A 23,288-nucleotide genomic window follows, 5' to 3' on the forward strand; every position below is an offset into this window, starting at 1 on the left:
AAAAGTTTGGTGCCGAGAAAACAACAGTAAAGTACCTCAGCATTTGACATGACATGTTAGTTTTGCATATGCCTGCCATAAAAGCAAATTGAAAAGCTTAAATTGTCTTATTCTTCACCTTAAAAGTGTGCAACTATAGGTGCAGTTTTGCAAAAATTAAATTTTATACCGATCATCTCTGTGCACTGCAGTAGAGTTAAGGCATTCTGTTCTGAGATATGGGCGCACATTTCCATGTAACTGTCAAGTCAGATGTTTTCCATGCATATAATCAGTACCTACAGGATCTACAGATAATTTACAAGCAAATTAAAAGTCATTCTAATACTTCCTGTAGTTAGTCCTGCTGCATTGTGGCAAAATATGTTGCTTTCTGACATTTGTTAAAATATATTTATTGTGAATAAAATCACTTTTTTAGAAAAATGGAATAAAATGTTTGCATCTTGAAAGTTTTAGAATGAAGTATATTAAATAGAGTATTTTATTTGACATCCATAAATCAGAATACCTTCCTTCTAAAGCATTCTGATATCTGCTGCTGAAGATGCGGGTGTTATTTTTTGATACTCTGTTTGTAATGTAAAACCATGGATTTAATTCATTCTCTGGGTGATACTATAAAATCACCTTTTTCCATCCTTCTCTCTCTGCTCCAAGGTTTTTTATCATAATAACCTTCCTTTCATATGCCTTCCAATGATAAGCAATGTAGCATTTCAGTCCTGCTGCAGCTGAACATTCTGCTTCCACGTTAGTCATTGTCCATGCTTCCTTCATAAGCAGTAAAGAATTAACTACATTGGCAAAGTGAAACTGAATCTGACATGAAGACTTTCAGATAACTCATTGTACACTTCACCTGATATGACCTTTTAAGCAGCATCATATTTTAATATGAGATTGACTGCTGTGACACAGTACCTCCATATGTAAGTCTCACTGTGGAAGAATTTGTCAAGAAAAGACTGATTTCCAAATGATGCATAAAGAAAAATATCTATGTACAAAATGAATTGTTATTTCTAATTGATTTTTAAATATCAAGACATCAGTATAGGGATTTCATCTTTAACTACCAGTGGAGAACATTGTCTCTTACCTTCAGAAAAAAATACAAGTACCTAAAAATCCATATTAAAACTATTTAGGTATTATTTTGTCTTTTGCACCTGATAATGTCTATAAGTTTTAGTGATATCAATTACATCACCTAATCTGTTTAGCAATTTTTATTACTATTTATTTTCCAGGGTAATTGCTATTCTTAAAATTATTTTTATTTCTGTTAGCTTTTAAGTATAGATACCAGGAACTTGACATGTCTGATATTATGTAATATATTACTACAAACACTGCCTAGCTTTGACATTATAACAGCTATTATGATGTTCAGGATGGGAGTGGTTTGTTAACATATTGTGTTTCCATGAGAATATATACATAGGTTGAATAACAGCTCATCAAAAGCCTGGTTCTGATCATTCAAATATTTCATAAATCCATTTTTATTCCAGAGATTAAAATTCACTTTTAGACTAACTGAGAATTTATGAGGTTAAATCTATACACTTTCCTCAGAAGTATTAACTGTAATCTAGTGGGGGAAATGAACAGAAAGGGCAGCTGTATTGATTCTACCCATTCAAGAGGCATCCTCGAGTCATTATGCTGATAACAGGTGAGAGATCTGGATCCTGCATAATGGTGCATCTGTCTGCTGGACACAGTCCACCAGGAACACCTTAAATTCCATTCTGAGAGAGGTGGTGTGACAAATAGACAAATTACAAAACCTTGCAGCATGCTGACTGTATATCAGGCTAATAACTAAGGCCCATCTGCTATAGGCAACACAAGGTGCCACTGGATGTCAAGTGGATTCATGAGCAGACATTATGCATAAAACCCGAGTGCAGAAAGATAGCATAAGGTTGCCTAAGAATGCACTACGAGGACATCATGAAGGTATATTTGACTGAAAACAAGTTACTATAAAACTGTGACATTGGGAGCACCAAAATGAAGATATTGGCCTCCTAAAAGAGAAACAGCAGAGCTTCAGCAGAAAAACTGTGAAAAGTGAGGGGGACAGCACTTACAGTCCAGGCATTTAGTACTGTGATTAACTAAGTAGTAAAAATGGCTTATCACACACAGGTCTAAATGTGCCCTGCACACTTAAATAGCTTGACTTGTTCCAGTGAACCCACAAATACAGAAAACTAACAACCACATGATAAAAAATTAACTAATAACTAACATAATTATATTTCAAATATGTAATGTCGTTATAGTGAGAAAAATTGGAAACAGTTTCAAGTGACATAAACAGCATAGAAAAGTATAATCTTTTATCAGTTGGCTGAAGGAAGTTTTAAATAGCACGATATCTTAAGGGTATATGAACAATCAGCACTGAGAGAAGTGGTAAGACAGAATGATGAAGCTGTGTATAGCTCCAAAGTGTACATTGTATCTTCACTGTAATTCTGTGAAAGTGCTCCATTTCAGTATAAGATAGGACAATTTGAATTATCAAGCATCTCAGTATGATTGTCTTAAAACCAAATTTCAGCAGCAATTAATGAACACATTCCACTTAAAATATACATTCTTATGACACACAAAGCAGTTAAAATCCACTAAGGTTTTCATCTCTATGGTGAAGAAATAAATGTTTATTCTGCCACCTGCAAAAGTATTTTGCATTTGAATTTTTAAACAATGTAAAATTTACACTTACATTTACTTAAAAATGAACACTAACAAGATCACATTTATTTTGCATTTCAACTACAGGCTTGATTGTTAGTGAAAATAAGGTGCACACAAAACAAAATGACATTGATTTGCTATTATCTAAGTTTTATTCTGTATCTAGATTATTTTTAGTCTTTGGAAAGGGAAGAATTGGAAGTATTATGTACATCATTTATGAACTATAGAAAATAGCTGTAGACAACTGGTGCCATAATAATGCAGTCCTCCCAAAATCTCTTATTGTATTTTCCTCTTGTATTTTTCAGATATTTCTATTAGTGACCCATCTTTCAGAAGTAATGAATCATCATGGATGTCATTTGCACCCTTTTATATCCGGCATAAGACCCATATCAAATTACAGTTTCAGCCTCTATCTCCAGATGGTATCCTGTTTTACACTGCACAGCATTTGGGTACTCAGTCAGGTAAGATATTCCATCTCGCTGGTATCCTACACCCAGGTACTTTTTTGAAAAAGAAAGGCAGTACACTGAAGTGATTCAGGCATTCATTCTCTGTAACTCATTGTCCATGGTGACTGGGTTTTGAACCGTGAATAATCGAGTTCATAAGAAAAAAGATGCATAACAAAATTTTGGATTAGTCCAAAGCCAGCAAGTATTTAATGAAGTGGCTCAGAAAATCATTTTCCCCTGAAAAGTAACTGCAGCCAGGTCTTCAACAGACATTTACTGATACTGCTCCCACAGCTTCAGTGCAGCTACACTAGGATTTACAGTCTGGGGGTTTGGCCGAGTGTTTTAAAATGACCAAAAATAAAGCAATATAAAAACTGATCAAATAAGTTAATTAAAGTGAACAGAATATGAGAGAGCTAGTGAGGTTCATCAGCAATTTAACTTTTTATTATATAGTGCTGAAATGCTTTCTGGTACATCATACAAAACATAGTTCTGCATTTTCCAGATATGCAGAGTGAAAAAGAAATCTAAATAAAATATTTCTACTGTTTATAAAAGTATTTTAAACTTTACTGAGTTAACATTCCCAAAATTTCATGTCAAGAAAACATAATTTGCCAACCAGTGTAAATACAGTTTAAAATCTCGTCTTTAAGGTGTAAATTTTTTGTAATTACTTTATTAACATACTTCATCTTTATATTGCATTTATGTGGCGTCTTGCACATTTTTAAACAGAAGCATTACATATCATTCATAACATGATCTCAGAGCAAATTTTCCACTTGTATTAAGTAGTACGTTATGCAAAAATGGGCCTTTGTATGACAAAAAAGCACTTAACTATTTAAGTGCTATTTATTTTTATATTCCTTTGTTCAAAGCCTAAAGCTCTGAGACATTTCAACATACTCAGCCACACATGCATATAAACACACATATGTCCAATTTACCACCTTCTTATTTGGTAAGCAGATGTTTTAACAGGCTGCTATTCAGTAAGACTGATAATACATCATACACTGCTGGCACCTCCTGTTTGCCTTGTTCTAATTACAACCACATACAGAGAAGCAGCTTCAAAGAAAAATATATGGAACATCTGTAATACAAATACACTTATTTGCACAGAACCCTGTCTTCTACAATGAATCTTTTATAATTCTGTCACTTACGGGCCAAATTCTGAGATTCTCAGTGAATAGTTCTCTCATGTATAAACTAAAGCATTACATGGGCCATGAAAAATAGAAGAGAAAAAAGGATCTCTCTCAAAAGAACAGTGAGAGGTCAAGCTAGCAAGAAGCAGCTAGCATATAAAGAAATTAAATATCTCTTTGGAAGCTTCAAAGCTAACAGCTAAGGCTGTTTAACTTGGGCCAAGAGTGGTTTAGCACGAGCATGCCCTCATTCTGTTGCCATTCATGATTGTTTAGTTTGCACAGGAAGGAATACTTTCATTAAATTGCTTTCTAGAATCTTATCATTTCAAAATAAAAAAAGAGCTTCTATAGAGTAATTTAATTTCTTTACAAATTTCCTACATCTGTTTTTACTGTCCTGAAGTTTTGAAAGATTTAAGAAAAGCTAATCGTCAGGCTCTTTATATTTGCCTTCATATAATCCAGTCAAATCCAGACAGAATTAGACTGATGAAAGACTCAGAAGTATTCTTAGCAACCAGCAGATGTGAAAGAGCTTTCTGTTGGGGATTAGTTTAGAAAGCACTTTATATAAAGCCTTTTCTTCTACAGAGTTATGTAAGATTTAATAAATTGATTGCTGAAATCATGGGATTTTTTTCTAAAATTCCTTTCTAATCGGAAATAATTAGAACATTTTTTTTTTCCCTCACTAGACAGTGATGATTTTTTAAAAGAAATGAGGTCTAAGTATGCAGCTAATTTAGTAATGATAGTGAGTGGCGCAGTTATACACTGGCTTGGCTTGTCACCCATGTAAACACTACACTGGGACTTTCCCTTCAGGACCATGACCCTGCCAAATGATCTTCCCATCATTTAAAAAAAAAAAAAAAAAAAAACAAAACCAAACTTTAGTAAGTGAAGAAATAAACACGTGACTTCCACTGAAACATTTCCTCCTTGATCTGTTCTTTTTAAAGAACATGACATGCATTTCTCAAAAGGGTGGGGAGGTGGCTAGTCTCCTTATGTCAAAGTTGATACGTCGGTTCCAGCCTCCACTCCTCTAACAATGTCATTCCTTCAGTACACACATTTAAACACCTGGCACATTGGCATAAACTGGAAAACATCCTATGAATCTTTATCTGTGAGCACCATTTCCTATAATTCTGTCAATCATTGGTTTCTTGCTTTGTTAGCTTCTTCTGAATGTGTACCATGACTTTAAGTCTGGTAGTATTGACTTCTGCTCACCCTAAGAAATTAATTTCCAAATTTTGGCAAAGTTTATGTGGCTAGATATATTAATAATGAGCTGGAAATAAACCCCCAACATGTGAGCTGTGTATGCATATTTTAGATTGGAAACTTGCAGATAGAATGACAAGGGGATTTCCACCCCTCCCTCCCCCACCTTTGATTACTTGTTTTATGCCAGTGAGGTAAAAATGCGGGACATGCAGACAGTTCTATGCACTGCTTCTGAGCGAGGTCTCTGCAAATAATACAGCATTTTTGTGGAGCTCAGCAGCGTGCTGGAAGGCCAGCCCACTTCACATTTTCTCAAGTGCAGTATATTCTATTTCTACCAGTGAAAATGTGAGAGACCCACTGAATAAATAGCCTTTAATTCAGACAGGATTTGCTGGATGCCCATCAACTGCTTGAAAAATGTGTAATCCAGTCCATTTACATAGTGATCACTCTGTATACTTAAAGGCCTTGACACTCTGGGTAAAAGGCAGTAAGGAGCATTACTTTTCCGTTGAGTCATAGCATTACTGAAGCTTTACATCTGTTTGTGAAGGTGGAATATGCTGTAGACCGTCTGCACTATTCCAGAGTTCACGCCAGGGTGATGGAAAGGTTTGCTCCCTGATGAGATGAGAAAGAACAGTTTTGCTGGGTGACTAAGAAGGAAGTCAGGTTAATAAACAGGATGGGATGACTCACACTAAATTTAATACGCAACATTTGCAACACCAGTGTTCTGTCTCCCTTTAACCATATTATGTTACCCACCTGGTCTGAAAAAATCAAAACTTTAACTCCTGATATTTAATCCATTTCAGTTTAAAAACCTAAGGCATGAAAATAAGAGACAGCCAGTATGGGTTTGTGATGTCTGCTTGGTTTTCTAAGACATTGTTTATGGTGAAACCTGAATCATGGAATTGGACTAAAATCCTAAAATCTTTTGGAAATATTCAGAATTTCTGGAATACCCACAAAGGGGGAGTGTTGTTTTCCTAATCGGAAACAAATTGATTATCCACCCACTTTTAGAACAGAAACTTAGAGTGGTTAACTCTTCTCTCTTAGCAGCCATGTTTCCTTAGCTGACAGGGACATCATTTCTGCTTTGTTACTAGCTGTGGGATCATTTGTATGGACTAAATTAGCAGCGTAGGAAGCAGAACAGTCAGCTATCTGTGTGACAGAACAGATAATCCCATCATCTTGAAATCTGTTGCATATGAAGTATTGTTGCCACCCATTTGCCACTGCAAACCAAAACTGGAGCTGGCAAATTGAGGTTGCTCAGGGAAGGTGGCTCCTTCTAGCTGCTGAAATATGCCAGGGTGACAGTGGTGACTAAAGGAAGCAGAAAATGTATTTTCACCAAGGAGGGCAGCATTTTTGAAAGGTGAGGCTGAATGGTCTATCTTACAAATAGATAACTGCCAACCCCTTCTAGATGCATGAGCATCACTCTGTCTGCAGGGCTGTTCTGGACCCTAGCTATGCCCTTCTGCACTGGGATGGTGTTCCAAGTGGAAGCTGGAATCCACCTACTGCCACAGCGATTCTTTACGTGGTTCGAGAGATTGACAGGCCTGGCTTGATACCTGTTCTCAGCCTTGCATTAGCTGTGAGATGCAGCTCCATACACAGAATACAATCATTTTGTAATAATCCATGAAAGCATATCCATATAGGTAGTTCCTGTAAATGTGCATTAGAGGCACTGGTTATGGTCATCACTAGATAAAAGATCAAGTTACAATAGCTGCAACAAGCCGCTGTGGCCTGCCAGCTGACCGATACCTAACTGTGCATGCACTCAGGCCGTGGCAAAGACTGTCATGGCTAACAAGCCTCTAAAGACAAGGAAGGCAACAACAGATGGAGATTAAGCTGAGAACAATAAACTTCAACCATGTTGACATATTACAGGGTAGCAAATAGTGGAAGAGGCTGCAGAAGGGTGGGAATAAGGCTCATCTCTTCTTTCTGTCCTTTGTTCCCTTGTTCTACCGGTTTATAGCCCTCCCTCTTCTGCTCTGCTTTCTCTCCTTTGCCCTGAGCCTTACTGTGGCTCCTGGAAATGTTCAGGAGACCAGCTGAAAAGGACAGCTACTAGTCAGTTAGGTTCCCTCCCACGTGGAAACCACAGTGCATCACCTTCCTTGGCCACAGAGTAGGCATTGAGTTGGAGGCCGACATGGCTATTTCAACCCCTACTACACAAGAAATGTTCTGCTCCTGGAAGAATACATAAAGGGCCACAGCGTAAGAGGACATGATTTGGGTCCAACTGTACAGAGTTCTGACACATTACAATGTAGATGAGTTTCCTGTGGTAACATAAAAACGAGGTGACCTGAAACTGCTTCAGCACGATACCCTCTCTAGATGGGGATACAGACACACCTGCATGTCTAGATAAAGGCTGAACATGAAAGGGCATTGTCACCATTTGGGAGAATTTAAAACTTGACTGTGTCACTGTAACCAATTTGCTTACAGACTTAAAGACATATTCAGAGTAGTTGCAAGCTGAAAACTTTTGTGATGCCTTCAGAATTCATAAGCAGATACCGTCATGGATAATCCAGATCTCACAGTAGTAGCCAGATGTACTTATAGGAGACTTTGCATTAACTCCCAGTTTTAGAGACTGACTTGCTCAGGACATAGAGTTGACCTGGCTTTTGGGAATGCTGGCATCTGATATGGGAGCAGGTGAGACTTGTGCACATAATGAAAACCTGAAAATTAAAGTGATGAAGCAAAATCGGTACCTGTTTTGGAGTGATGGCTTCTGCTATGGAATAGAGACAATCCACGCCGAGGTGGAGTAACTTTGACCTTGGGTCATTTGGTGAAAACTCTGAACTAGAGTTTGCAATTAAAGTTCTATTTTAACTCCGGAACAGTTCCTTCCTTATGGCAACACCTGCTACAAAATTCCCTACCTCTGAGAAGACAAGGAAACAATCTTTTATTAAAAACAAACAAACAAACAAACAAACAAACCTCTTTATTTAACTGAAACAGGGAAGGTGACAGGGGCAGGAAGGTGCATCAGAACAGAACTGAATGCTGTAACCATTGAAGATTTTGTTCCAACACCGAGGGTCTTGACATGTTGTAGTTTCAAGCCACAGCTAAGCTACAATAGCCTATTTCTAACAAAGATTCAACCTTATTGATACAGACTGCCTTACAGTTCTTTACACCCCATCCAACAGGTTGGTCAGACTTGCATTCACAACAAAAGAACAACTGCGAGTGCGCACCTCAGGAGTCTCTCTGCTTTTTTTTGTGACACTGCTGATGGGGATAAATAGTCCGTATTAGATGAGATGCTAATTTGAAAAGCTGGAAGCAAAGTTGTGTGCCCTGTGTGTAGGTCATACTTTCTAGAAAGCAGGGACCAGCTATAAAGTCTAGTCCTGGAAAAAGTGAGGATGTCATCTCCTCCACACTTAACAAAAGCAAACTTCCTCAGAAAGATCCTTGGCCCCAGTTAGGGTTGTATGACACAGGTTTCAGTAATGCTCAAACTGAAACAGTGGAAACAACCTTGATTCATGGTCTCCCGTACTGAAAGTGCTGAGAGAAGAAATTCAGTGGCAAGAATGCCATTTGTTTAAAATGGTGGTGCAATTCCTATGATGGCACAGGCCTGCACAGGCTGCAGCTGTGCAGCTTGTCCCTCAGGGCAAACTGAGGTCCCTTGTTGAAAACATCATTGGTTGCTGAAGTGAAGAACAAAGCTGAGCCCGTAATTTGCCTTCACTTGGAAAGGAAGTTTCATGGACACTGAGCACACAGTACTTTAGAGTCCTAAAATGTTTTCAGCCAGTTATCCCCGAGTAGTACCTATGGCATGACAAACTGCATAGAGAAATACTGAGCTGAACCCTGGGATCAACATCCACATCACAAAATTTATCTCAACACTCTGATGTTCTCGACAAAGACTAAAATGGCAAGTCATCTGTGAAAAGAGGGTCTAAGCAAGGGAGTAAGAAAGTGCCTTGAGAGCCTCAGGGAGAGTTGAAAGTTTAATTTTTTTGTTCACAACTAGCAGAAAAATAAGTTACTCCAATTTGAAGAGAGGCCTCAAATTTGTGCTAGAACATAACCCAGAGTACTCAGCCATAACTTCACCTTACGCTGTAGACAGCAGATGCAGTAACACAGATCTGCCCTTGTAATAAAACTAAGACTCCAAAACTGACTGCAAGCACATTAGCAACAGACATCATTAGGCCTCAGTCAGAAGCACCATGACCAACTGCTGAAACTGTGACCACTTTTTTCCAGACATCACTGAAGCACTGTTCTCTAATATCATCTCAGATCACTGTCAAATGCACAAAGCTACCAGAAAAACTTCCCTGCAGGCCAGGAAGTCTTGGAGAACAGCCAGCTTCTCCAGTTCTTGATTACAAGACAGATGAGCAAGCAACCCTGGTCAGATGTTTTCCTTCTTCCTAGACAGCAAAGAATAAGTACTCATGTCCTTATGCAAGTCTGCATGTCTGGGTAGGAGAGGGGATCGAAGGCTGCCAAGGAGGTAGTTCAGCAACTTTTTCTGATCCTTTCTTACCCTAGGATTGAGAGCCTGATAAAAGAAACAGACAAGCAGGTTATGTACATTGCTCAAACAAAAATGCAAGTGCATTCAGGCCACGCAGTGAAAAATTAAGCAAGCTTAAAGCGACATCACTGAGCAAGAGAAACCACAAGTAAAGAATATTATATTCATTTTACGAAAAAAAGTAGAAACAAGTAGGATACTCAAAACTAACACTATGTGCAGGGAAGGAAAACAGATCATCACAACGGGAACCATAAAGCTAGAACAAAGTGCTCTGCCATCACTGGACTGCAGTTGAAAGAAGAGCCGCCTTCTCGTTCTTCCCATGGGTGTCTGGGGCAGGGAAAGTGAGGCACCAAGCACGTACTCCACAGCCACTAATTCAACTGGAACGTCTCCACCCTGCCTGAATGGGAACCTGAACAATTGCTGAAAAGAGAGGCATAACTGTAGTAACTTTCAGAAGCCCCAGTAAATTCAGCCGTTCATTTTTAACTGCACTAAAGGCAATGCAATTCAAGGATTAGAAATATTCAAAAATTAAACCAAGGAAGCAGACTTCATCATTCTACTAACAGGTCCACCCTTAAGAATACTGAATCTTTAAGGAAATTGTACTTTCCAAATTTAAAAGTACTTCTTACTGAAATACTTACAAATATTTTAAAGTATTTCTTAAAAGTATACTTAAAAGTATTTCTCCATGAAACTTAAGTTTTACTGGTATCTATTAAGAGAGAAAGCTTACATTCAAACTTAGCAAAACACATTTATCAATTCAATCAATAAACTTACTTTAAAAACCCACAACTACCTCATACTTACTATCTTCAAAAGCACTATTAAAAAAAAAAAAAAAAAAAAAAAGGCTAAACTGCACAGGCAAACATCAAGATCTTTGAAAATGTGACTTTGCGGACTCTTCCGATGTCCTCTTCCGCCTCCCTGTCACCTCCCTGTTCGACTACCTCTGCCCTTACACATATTCTTTCCAGCTCCCATTTTCTAACCTTTCGCAGCTTTTTTTCTTCAGGTTTGCAAGTGCAGTTTGAAGTACAGTACTCCCTTTCCTTTTATATTGCCTGTAAGGCCAGAAACACCAATCGATAGTACATGACTCCCTCTTAATATTCCTGTCATGGAGGCCTCCAGAACAATTCAATAAAAAGCTTATATGTTCCTACAGCTGTCAAGATTATTAAACCCAAAACATCCCCATTGCAAAAAGCAGTTTCAGGGAAAGCAAAGTATGTTTGGTGCAGACAAATGTTCAGTGTATTAAACTGCCAAGACCATTGAGCCTTTATTTAGCATATGGAAATTGAGAGTATTATGGCATTTGTAACTTGGCCAAAACTTGATTATTTTCAGGGCAACACCAACTCACAGTCCCTGGATGCCAAAGTGATCCTGTTTCCCCCTGCCTCAGAGTGATCTAGTCTCTGCACCAAAGCAGAGATTTTCAGAAGATTCAGCTTTTTACTTTGAAGCAAACATGAACTCGGTTTCCAATGACAAGGGGGGAAAAAAAAAGGCCACAAGAAGCTCATCAGGGAACATTTCACTTTGTGTGATTTACACATGATGGTACAAGGCTGCTGAAAATAAGTTACTACGTTGGGCAAGTGCAGGCATGAAAGCACCAGGATTATGTATACGCTGTTCTTCAGTGTGCTGCCTTTAAAAAGTAAAACTATTTTATACTGTTTCTTACAGGTGACTTCCTATGTATATCATTAGTAAATGGATTTATACAGTTACGCTACAATCTCGGAGACAAGACAGTCATCCTACAGACCTCTCAGAAGGTCCACACAAATGGAAATACATGGCATTTGCTCAAAGCAGGAAGAGTTGGTAATGAAGGCTACCTGGACCTGGATGGTATCACCATTACTCAGAAAGCTAGTCCTGGAATGAACGTGCTAGACACGCACACGGATTTTTTTGTTGGAGGGGTGTCCTCCTTAAGCCTCGTTAATTCAATGGCAGTAGAAAACGAACCCACAGGTTTCACTGGTTGTATACGAGAAATTGTTATAAATAACAGGGACCTCAAGCTTACCGTGACTGACCCAAAAGGTGGAGCAAATGTTGGTGACTGTGATGGAACAGTTTGTGGGTACACAGTGTGCAAAAATAATGGAACATGTCAAGTTGAAGACTCAGGTTTTTCTTGTTCTTGCCCACAAGGGTGGGTAGGGAGCACATGTGAACAATCTATTCACTGTTCACAAAACAGGTGTGGACCTCAAGCTCTCTGTATTCCTCAGCCCACTTCATTCTCATATATCTGTGTATGCGCACTAGGCTGGTCAGGTAAGTACTGTGATATCGAAATCAAATTTTTTATAGCGAAGTTCATCGGCAGCTCCTACATCAAATACATAGACCCTCATTACGGAAAAAGAGACCTCCAGTATAGCCGCATTTCTTTAAATTTTACTACCAATCAGACCGAAGGCTTAATAGTGTGGATGGGAAAAGGTGAAGATGAAGATAATGATTTTCTTGCCATTGGTCTTGCTAATGGAACATTAAAAGTTGTGATTAATCTTGGAGAAAGAATCTCTATTCCTTTAATTCACAACAAACACTCCACCTGTTGTGATCAAAGATGGCATTTCGTTACTGTAGTTCAAAACCAAACTTGTATTAAGGTATACCTTGATGAGGAGCTGATTCTTTTTGAAGATATTGATCCACATAGAAAATACACTGCTTTAAACTATGGTGGCATTTGTTATTTTGGTGGGTTTGAAATTGGCAGGGAAGTCGATACTGTCACTACAGGGCTTTTTCAGAAGGAATTCATTGGCAAAATTAAAGATGTTGTGCTTTTCCAAGATTCTAAGAAGATTCAGCTAATGAAAGCAGAGGGGTATAATGTTTACAATGGGAATTAATTGAAAAATTGTTTAAGACTGTCTAAAAGTGATAAACTTCCTTTTCCTCCTGTCTTTTTGTGTTAGCTGGCAGTGTAAGATTCAGGAACCAATGTAAGAAAGGACTTAATAAAATTATCTTTTTTTTTTTTTGAGTATTAATAGCATAAATAAAATGCGATCAGATGTTTTACTCATAAAATTACTTACACATACTCTTTAGTATTTACTTTAAAATAATGGGAAAGTCTGCACATTTTTTCTTTATTGTTCTAGAAATAGCTTTGTAGACAAATAGGTAGTAAATAGCTCATAAAGCCAACCGTCACTCCAGTATTGTTTGTTGCTTTATGAAAACAGACAACTTACCCGTTTCTCCAAAACTCTTAAATTTTATCAGAATGCAGTCTCTCTCTCAATCTTGTAATATTAAGGTCAAGCGTAAAAACTGAAACTGAGAGGGGGGTGAAGAAAAGGTACACTTGGGGCATAACCGTGCATGTTCATTGTGTTGAGAATTTTTTAAATCATAACATCTGCAATTACTTATTAAGTCCACAAAGACTATATTCTAGGTCTCCTGAGACTCCATCCATGGTGTATAAAGTTTTGTAAAAGGGTAGAACTTGACTGTGTTCGTGCTAAAATATTAAAGAAGAATGATTCTCAGAGCAGCCGTATTTCACTTCGTTACTGAACAGATATAAAAGATGCCTGCTGGTTTTCTCCAGCAGAGGTCTCCCCTATTTGATTACATGAAAACTTTTTGTTTTAACCATTCACAACTGGAACGTGGAAACGTGGCAGTCTGCCTACAACTAAAAAGAAAGTCTAAGAAAGTCTTTGCTTTAGATAGACCTTTCTGGCTTAATATGACCCGAAACGAGATTCTGAAATTTTGCTAGACAAAGTTTTTGACCTCAGTAAGTTGAACTTCCATGACTATATTTTTCATTAATTTATAATCTCAAAAGTAAACAGAGCTCCTTCTATATAAATGCAAAAATTCTATTCCTTCCGAGAAAGCTCAGTTATAGCCTACTTTAGTGAGCAATAAAAACAAAATAAATAAAGTTCTGTTTTAATGTGCTTAAAGAAATGATTTATGATGGTATCAACATTTCTCATGTGACTGCTGGCTTAGTGTGTAAGTAAAATACTTAAATAAAAATAATAGTGATTGATCCCTGTATCTTCCTTTTTTACTTCACTATTGCTCAAAAGCACATAATAAATCATCTCCTCCTTGCATGGAAATTCTCTGAATCCAGGTCTTCAGTGGGTACCAATCAGAAATATGTATCTATTTCTGGGGTTTTTTCTGCCTTTCCATAAAGCAGATTTGGAGCCGAGACAATAAGCATTCTAAAGCTAGGTGACACACATTAGTTTCCACATACCCATAGTTAGTATGACTTGAAGATCACTAAGGGGGATGTGTGGGGTGGTGGAACTATCCTGAGACTTTTTTATAAGCATCTGCAAACATCTTTGTGAGGTTCCATCTATCTTCTTCAGCGGCTCTGAGCCCTCAAGTGATCAGTCAGATGCAACAGAGCTTCTTCCCCTCTTCCCAACAGGCACCTCACGGAGCCCACTTGGCATCTGAGCTAGCCCCAGATTCTTCCCCTCTTCCAGCTTCCCTCAGGAGGGCCTTTTATGGCCATGTGGTGCTGGGGAAGGGAGTGTACTTCGGGTTTATCCTGTTCTTTCTGAGGCTCCCGGTGTCCTGCCAGTTCCTCATCAGTACACGCTGCTTTCTGTGGCCCAAGCAGTGATTCAGTGTAAAACACGTAACAAGTAAGCGGAGCACTTCAGCTAACACAAGTGGTGGAAGGAGGGTGACTGAAGGCAGTGGAGAAGAAAAAATCCTTTATTCCTGGAGTAGCGGGATTTATTCCCATTACACTAACTCAGATTCTAGGACCAAATCCTGGAAACTGTCACTGCTTGTTAATTTAAACTCTAAACAAAACCCTCCCTCAAAAGCTGTTTTACTGTGGATCTCTTCAGGTTCTACATACACGAGGCAGGTAGTAAGCACTCTACAAACTTGGAAAATAGTTACATATTCTTTCCAAACAAATTATTTCTGGTCGTTCTGGCAGAAAGCATTCCGTCTCTTCCGTACAGACAGTTGCCATTTTCATTGCTCCCAGTTTATTTTTAGAGCACAAATGGATGTAAATGTGAGAGACGGATCACCAGCGGACCGGGAGCAGACTACTACTGAACTGGGCAAAAGAAAATCTCCACAAGCAGAGCTGCCGACTTAAGACTTACTCCAAAAACCAGAACAAAGCCTTGGTGCACTTCTGTGTCTAAAGAACTCTGATGAAAATATTTAAAAACCAACACAACACATGCATAATACTACCAGATATATTCAATGGCATGATGCAGATCATGGAATTAATTTGGAAAAGACTAATTTAATCATCATGTTATCATGCTATAAAAGTCAAAAGTTTAAGTATTGATTCTAGTCATTAACAAACTGAGAGTTTTTTATTAATCTTCTCAACTATGAGTCTAAGAAACGTTACCTAATAAAAGTCTACCACTCCCTTTATTCAGTGCAAGATTTTTAATTTTAGTCAATCTGACCATGAAGCTACCTCCAAAGCATCCAAATGATATTTTCCCTTAAAACATATTCATAATTAAAACTAACAATTAATGTTTTGTTAAACTGGAAAGACCTTTCCGGAAAGAAGAGGTTTTTTTACAGTAAAGTGCAAAATGCTACACAGTACATAAGGTCATGTACTCAAAGTGAAAAACAAAACACTGAAAAACAGAGCAATAAATGTAAGTTTTTCTTTATAAGGTGGAATATTTTTGTTGTTTCTGACAGAGTCAACAGAGCGACCAGTGTATTTTAAGAAGTATAAGAGCAGGAGACTTTAGTTTGTTTCCAGGTTTGCAAGTTTTTTGGCTTTTTGTTTTGCGTCAGTGGATGGTTGTCATTACAAAATTGCAAGTTACTAGAAGTGCCGATGTTACAAACACCCTTCTCCCCTTCTCCTCCCTCTTCAGCCCCGCCCCATAACTTGAAACGACCAAGCCATGAAGTGTACAACAAATGTGGCATTCTGTAACTCAGCCTGGTATATTCATTTAGCCTACAGTTTCACACCTATGAAAACAAACACACACAGTATGTGAGAAAGTTTTATCATTTTAGAATCAAAATATCCCTTAAAATATTTACATTTTACAGTAAAAAGGATAGCAAAACACAAAGTAATGTACAGGCTTAGGTATTCAAGTTTTTGAAGCATGGAAAACGGTGGGAGAAATGAATTTACTACTACAAATCATATTTCCAAGAATTTAGCTTAAAAATGCTTTCTTATTAAAACAAGTGCAGTTTAAAGCAATAACATTCGAGCAGCTCAGCCCTCCAATTTCTGGTCACAAACTGCTTCAGATGCTTAGGAAATATCTGAAAAACTAATGAAATACACTTGAATTATTTTATTGTACTACTGAATAATTTAAAAAAACTCTTCACACCACTGAGCATATTATATTTTGTTGTAATGTGTGTGGATTCTGAGGCTTTGCTACAGTCTTTAAAAACAGTGCAATTTAAAAAGAAGGTTATTGTATGAAATTCACCTTTAAAATTATTAGAGCATCTTAAAACAGAAGAGAGCACAAATTACCAAAGGCAGCAACTATATTGCAGACTTGACTAAAGCCAACTTCATCAGCTAAGAGAATTTCTAAGCCTTTATTGCATATTAATAAAAGAAATTTTTAAAATTTTGAATATACAGCAATGTAAAATTTTAAAAAATATTAAACTCCTACTTCTAGCGATAGTTGGTATAATGAAAAAAAGGATGAGTATTGGTACATCGAGTGGTACCAAAACACAGACTTGTTTCTGCAAAACACCAACACTGAATAAAAAAGATGGCACAATCCTAGCAGGCTTTTTTTTTTATACAAAGTTTTACGACATTACTCTAACAGTTTATTTAAATAGGACTTTAAAAGACTGCCTGCATCTTTTTACCTTTTGCTTTTAGTTCTGTCACTGTGGTCCCTATGTCTCTCTCTGTTCTTTTCACTTTCTCGTTCTCTATGCTTCTCTTTGCTTTTCTCCCTCTCCTTATCTTTTTCATGAGCCTGTTCTTCACTTTTAGGCTTCTCCGTCTTTTTTTCCGGATTTCTAGTCTCTCTGGGGCTTTTTCCATCAGCAGACCTATCACTGTGTGGAGATCGCAATCTTTCTTTGTCTCTCTGCCCTTCCTCTCTACTCTTCCTCTCTCTCTCTTTTTCCTGGTTTCTGTCTCTGCGTCTATTTCTTTCAGAATCTTGTTCCCAGTATTTTTCATTGTTCCACTCCTTTTCATGTCTGTCCTTCTTTTGGTGATGGGATTCACTGTAAAATCTTTGTCTATGTTGATCGTTTTTTCCTCTACTGAACCCTCTCTCCAAATGCTGTTCTTGTCTGCCCCAAGGATCACTGTGGCGTCTTTCTGGTCTCCTATTGTCTTTACTCTGAAAAAAATTTTCTGGCCCCAAAAATCTTGATTGTTTGTGAGCCACTGGTAGCCCCTGTGCAATGGGTCCAGCATAGTGTGGTGGCTGACCTGATAAATGAGCTACAGGTGGCCATGGCATCATTGGATTTTGAGGAAAGCCAAAGCCAGGAGGAGGAAGAAGTGGAGGTGGTAAATGAGGAGGAAATCCAAACATAGGGTTGTTTTGTGGAGGGAAGTTAGGAGGTGCAGGAGCCTGAAACTGAAATCCAGGTGGATTAGATTTTGGATGCTGAAAATTCTGCTGTGGAGGTCTAACAGATGAGAAGCTGCCACTTGCAATAGGGCTTGGGACCTTGGAAATAAATTCAGAGCGAGAAGAGTTTTCCGTTTCAAAATGAGATGAAGTTGCTGCTGGTCCTCTTCTAAACGAGTTCACGGTTTCAATGTTTTGCATCAGTGCCTCCTCCTGTGAGTGTCTGGTATCGTCTGCTTGTGATGCAGCTGCGTTATCAGCTTTTGCTGCAGCTGAACTGTACTGCGTCTCGTTGGTTTGCGCATCACTTTGATACAGGTTCAAGCCCACTTCTCCAGGAGACTGTTTATTCTCTGGTTCCATTTGATCATTTCCTGAAGCGTTCTGTCGGTCCTCATTTCTGCTACCATCTCCTTCCTTGTTTTCTGCAGTATTAGTCTGCTGGCTTCGCCCAGCTGCCTGTCGTGGGTCTCTCTTAAGATTAATAAATGGTGGTGATTTAGAGGTATTAGCTGTGGTACCTTCAGCAGAGCCTGAATTAACATTGTTCTCATTGGGTTTTTTCCCTGCATTTGATGAGGAGGAAGAAAAGCTGGAATTCGTGGTCCTTCTACCTTCCTGTGTAATGTTATCCTTGTCGGGTAACTGCCGCTTTGGGTCATTTTCTTTACTTTCTTCAGTTTCTTTATTCTGTGACTGAGCAGATAAATTTGCTAAGAATGCTTCTGTGGAGACATCCGGAGGTTTTCCCTTTAGACTCAGCCCTATCAAAGATCCAGCACTTCTTGCAGAACTTGAGGTGCCTACAGTTGCTGCATCCACAGTTACAGCAGCACTAGTGGGTTCTTGCAGATCATCCAAACCAGTCTTTGCTTCACTAACTTCACTAGTTACATCAGCAATATCCATGTTTTCTTCTTTTAAGGTTGCCTGTTCATTTAATAATGGTATGTCTTCACTGGTACTTGCTTCTGCCTTGCTGTGTTCATATACCTGCCCTGTTGTACCCAACAGGCTCTGAAGAATATCATCGACTGGCAACGGTTTATTTGCTAGCTCCAGAGTAGAAGGCTGATTTTCCCATCCCACCAGGACTCCAGGAAGAAATCTGAGAGGCTTCGGGGGTTCATGTTTGATACTTTCCACCAACGGTTCAGTAACTGCTGGAACATCTTCTATATTAGATTGCTGAGGTTTATTTCTCTGCTTGTGTAGCACAGTTGTGAAGGAATTAAAAAAATCATTTTCCTCTTCTTCTTCTAGTGCCAACTCATGATGAGAGACTTCTGGTTTGTTTGGCTTGCTTTTCTTCTCTGGTGGCAAGTTACTCAAGGTACTTTCAGAAGCTTCATCCACAAAACTACTAGCAACACTTGCAACAGCAGTAATCTGCCTCTTCATTTTCTGGCGAATTATCAATCCCAGTAATAAATTTGGTCGATGTATTTCAATCCCTGTACAAAATTGTAACAGCAGTTTATCATCTCCTTATCTTTTGGTTAAGGCAATCATTTTAACAAAAATAACCCCCATGCCCTTGTATTATAGACAGTATTCATTTTATGACATGAGGTTTCCATCATTAAACATAACAATACTTAAAATACTTAAAAATATATTTCCAACATTAAAATTATGACTTCACATATTGCAAATTAAATTTGCTTTTAGTATTCTATCACCCACTGTAACTTTCAAATGCCAGAATACGAGTTAGTTATATAGGACATCCAGTCACGTAAGAAAAAGAACATAAGTTAAACATCATGTTAGCCTAACACAGCTGCAGACTGGTAAAAGTGGCAGCAAAGTACAAGGGCGGGGGGAAATAAACAGCACACCTGGAACCACAAAGTCTCCTCATCAATTTGTGTTAGACATACTTTTCAAAGATTTACCAAGAGTGACTTTTCAAAATGCTTCCCTCGTATTCCAGGAAGACACTGTGTTTCAAGGTATACTATTAGCTACCTCTTCACTATGTATTTTGATCTGTATCATTTAGGTTCTTGCAAAAAAAATTATGAGTCATAGCTCATCCTCTCTTTGTTTTGGCCCTGCCTATCTCAAAAGAAGAAAGCATCCACAAATTTTTATAACCAAAATAAATTGATACAAAGTAACTCAGGTGTAAGCAGAACTACTGAGACACATTTCAGGATCTTTTCTTCCTTGCCCATCTGTTTTTGAAACTTTCCATGTTTTTTGGTTGGTTGGTTGGTTTTTTAAGCAAGTTTCGAACATTTGAGCAGAAGGGAATTAGTACATTTCAAATAATAAAAAATACTATTTTAAAGTTACAGTATTAATTTGGAACTCAGTATGACTACTACCATAGTTCACTTGCATCACTGAATTTACTGAGACTGTAACCTACAAAGACACCTGTGTTAGAGGAAGAATGTTGTAAACATGAAACAAAGTTACGCACAGTAATTTTTTTGACAACAATACTTTAAAGTATCAGAATAATCTTACAAAGGGAAAATAATGTCTTTTCAAGGAAGCTCATACTATGGAAAAATCACTCCATGTTTGAACAAAAGAGCTGGCATTTTAAAATTTTAATTTCTCTTTTATTTCTGTTGTAAACTACTTTAAGTAGTGTTATGATAATAAAGTTCCAAATTCCAAGCTGTACTTACCAGGCCCATCAAAAGGCACGAGATGATGTGGGACTTTATCTGAGGAACCTAAAGGGATGAGGTACAAATCTTTCACTTGCTTCATGTTATTGGCTGCTACACCATAACGTTTTCTACTGCTGAAATAGGCAAACAACAATGCATAGGAAATCTGATCCTCTTCAGTTACTGGGGTAAAGCGAACTACACAGATCTCCTGTTTGCAAAAAGACAGAGAAAAAAGGTGGTCAAATACCTTTTTTTATGACATTTTAATTGCTTGTGACGGCTCTTTATTTAAAAGCACAGCTCAGAGGAGAAAAAGCCTTCCCAAGAAGGCAGAGAACAACAGATGAGGCAAAAGGAACAGAAACAGGGCAAAAATTAAGGAAAACAAATAGAAAGCACTTAGTATAAAAAAAAAAAAATAATTACAGTGCATGACTAAAAAGCCAACATTTTATCAGCCAGCTAAATAGCAAGTTTTAAGAAAGCATGCCAGCTTCCAAGTAATTATTCCCCTCCCCACCCTTAACATTACTAGAAAACTTTATTTTGTAGTTTATTGTGTCTGAGATAACCATTAATACTAGGGGAATACAAGTATTCAGATCCCAGAACTATGACCAAAGACCAGCTCAGCAGTCAATGCTGCGGCTGATACTGTTTAATGGCTTGATTAACGACCTGGAAGACAGGACAGGAGACCCCCTGCAAAACTGAGATGGCACCTGATCAGGGACAGTGGTCAATATGCTCAAGGGCTGGCTGCCATTCAGCGGGACCTCAGCAGACTGAAAACAATGGGCTGACCTCTGTGAAGGTCAGCAAAGGCAAATGCAAAATCCTGGACCTTGAGACGCAGTAACCCCCTGCGCCAGGACAGGCTGAGAGAGAGACTGCCCAGAAAGCAGCTTGGCATAAACCATCAATATAACCATCAGTTATCCTTAAAGTGTCATGCATTTCACACATGTTCCAGGGGAAAATAAAAGATCATTAGGGTGAATGGGATGTATGTTAAACAGCAAGCTTTCAATATGTGAAATTCTTACCTTGGTCCCTGAAGCTTTGATTTTTTCTACATACTCCCAGACAGTGTGGGGAGATATCCTGCCACCTACTTGAATACTATCAGGTAAATCCTATGAGAAAGGACAACAGAAATCTGAATCCAATTGCAGTAATCCCTTCATCCAGTATCTGTTTTTCATCTATTCTAAACATACTTAATTCTTTCAGTTCTTAAATTATAATTTTAAAATATCAGTAGGAGTTACAACAGCAAAAAGAAATCAATTTAAATTCTGGATATTTAAATTAAGATTTTCAGTGCAAAGTCAATGATCTATACTAAATTAGTTACCATTCAATACCGTTCATCTATACCTCCCCAAAATTGTTTGTTTCAGTAATGTTAGCTACAAACATAACAGTACTGTGCTCTGGAAACACTCAAGTTAGCTGTAAGATCAAACTGCTATGAGCCCCACACCTACGTATACAATACACTTTCAAGATCTTAATCATGAAGGGAAAACATAACCTACATATGCATGTATATATAGATATAAATCTGTTCTTGGATAATATCAAGTTCACTATTCACAAGCAGCAAAACCAGACTTTCAGAATCACTTAGAAACACCTAAGGAAAAATAATTTTTTTAAATAGAGCAGAAGAGTTTTGAAAAGCACCTCATACTCATTAAAAAATCCTTTAGTATTAAAGGGTACTGCTTGCCCTGCACTTCACTGAAGATTTACAGCAAAGTAAAGACAATCTCATTAACAGATGACCTAAGTCCTTTTAATTAGAAAGCTGATGCATCCTGTGGTACCGACAAGAAGTAACACTGAGCCTTATTAGCTCTCTGATTTTTATTTCATGACATGAAGACAACTATTATAAGCAGTTGCATCCTTTTCCTGCCTCTCAAACACTGAAGAGAACACTACGTGAACTTTTTTTTTTTAGGGACAATTTAGTTTCACAATGGAAGGCTAGCACCAGAACTGCCACCAGACAGGCAAAAAAAAATAAACTCTGTTATGCAGGTTTCTGTTGTAGAAGATGAGTAGACTTCTCGCACTGGCAACAGAAACCACCAGTAGATGCTTCTCTTCCAAAAACTGGTATTGACTTGTTTAATACTTTGAATTCAAAACTGAGCTATAAATTTCTCAATCCTAATTCAGGAAACGGATGCCACTGAGGTTGTTATTTCAGTAGCAAATTTCATCCTATTTTTCCCTGCTACTTTGTACTATAGAAGATACTTCATAATAAATAAAAAAATAGTTGCACTTTCATAAAGCAGCTCTGGAAATATGGCTGATCATCCTCAAGAATCATTTCACAGCAAGATGAGAGCAAAACATCTTGCAATGTATTCAAAGAACATGAATCCTGATGCATCATGAGTCGATGCAGGACAAACTAAAAAGTAATTTACTTACAAATACATACCCTAACTTATGTCCTCCCACAAATACTTTACTCAGCACAATGATCATGCTTCACTGCCTTTCATTGTTATACTATTATTAGCATACGAGGTTAACAAGTCACTGAATAAATGAATTGTTCATTCTTTACAGTAAATATAAATACCTCTGTTAAATACTCAAAAGAGCCAGAAACCGGGTAAGCCTTAATAACAAACTTTGCTACTGAAGGCATATTGATAAAACCCTTCCAGATGAAATTCAGGCGTGCCAGAAACAGACTTTCACATTCCACAGTACCAGGTGTTTCTGACCTAAAAAATGAGAAACAAACAAACAAAAAAATCACTGTTTAGAACATGATATACCATGCAAGATAATGAAAGTCATATTTTTTCTTTGTAAAACAA

The 23,288-nt window shown here is 37.9% G+C and overlaps 2 protein-coding genes across 8 annotated transcripts in view; one reads left to right on the plus strand and one right to left on the minus strand.

Moving 5' to 3' along the window:
* The window catches only part of EYS (eyes shut homolog), a 1,055,438-nt gene extending 1,041,418 nt beyond the window's left edge, over positions 1 to 14,020 (plus strand). The window contains exons 49-50 of the mRNA XM_033002767.2: positions 3,030 to 3,191; positions 11,886 to 14,020. Of these exons, the coding sequence (XP_032858658.1) occupies positions 3,030 to 3,191; positions 11,886 to 13,075 (1,352 nt within the window). The 3' untranslated portion in view covers positions 13,076 to 14,020. The remainder of the gene's footprint in view (positions 1 to 3,029; positions 3,192 to 11,885) is intronic.
* Positions 9,671 to 23,288, minus strand: part of PHF3 (PHD finger protein 3) — a 58,239-nt gene continuing 44,621 nt past the window's right edge. For 4 of the 7 annotated variants that reach the window (XM_042803476.1, XM_042803480.1, XM_042803481.1 and 1 more), the window contains 5 exons: positions 23,045 to 23,192; positions 21,486 to 21,575; positions 20,452 to 20,647; positions 17,082 to 19,260; positions 14,126 to 14,899 (listed from right to left, as the gene is read on the minus strand). In XM_042803476.1, the coding sequence (XP_042659410.1) occupies positions 14,869 to 14,899; positions 17,082 to 19,260; positions 20,452 to 20,647; positions 21,486 to 21,575; positions 23,045 to 23,192 (2,644 nt within the window). In that variant the 3' untranslated portion in view covers positions 14,126 to 14,868. Of the gene's footprint in view, positions 10,194 to 14,125; positions 14,900 to 16,129; positions 19,261 to 20,451; positions 20,648 to 21,485; positions 21,576 to 23,044; positions 23,193 to 23,288 lie in introns of those variants that run through there. The other 3 variants (XM_042803478.1, XM_042803477.1, XM_033002650.2) reach the window with 3 other exon arrangements.

The sequence above is a fragment of the Tyto alba genome, unplaced genomic scaffold (genome assembly GCF_018691265.1).
Source record: "Tyto alba isolate M040663 unplaced genomic scaffold, T.alba_DEE_v4.0 Super-Scaffold_40, whole genome shotgun sequence".
Classification (NCBI taxonomy): Eukaryota; Metazoa; Chordata; class Aves; order Strigiformes; family Tytonidae; genus Tyto; species Tyto alba.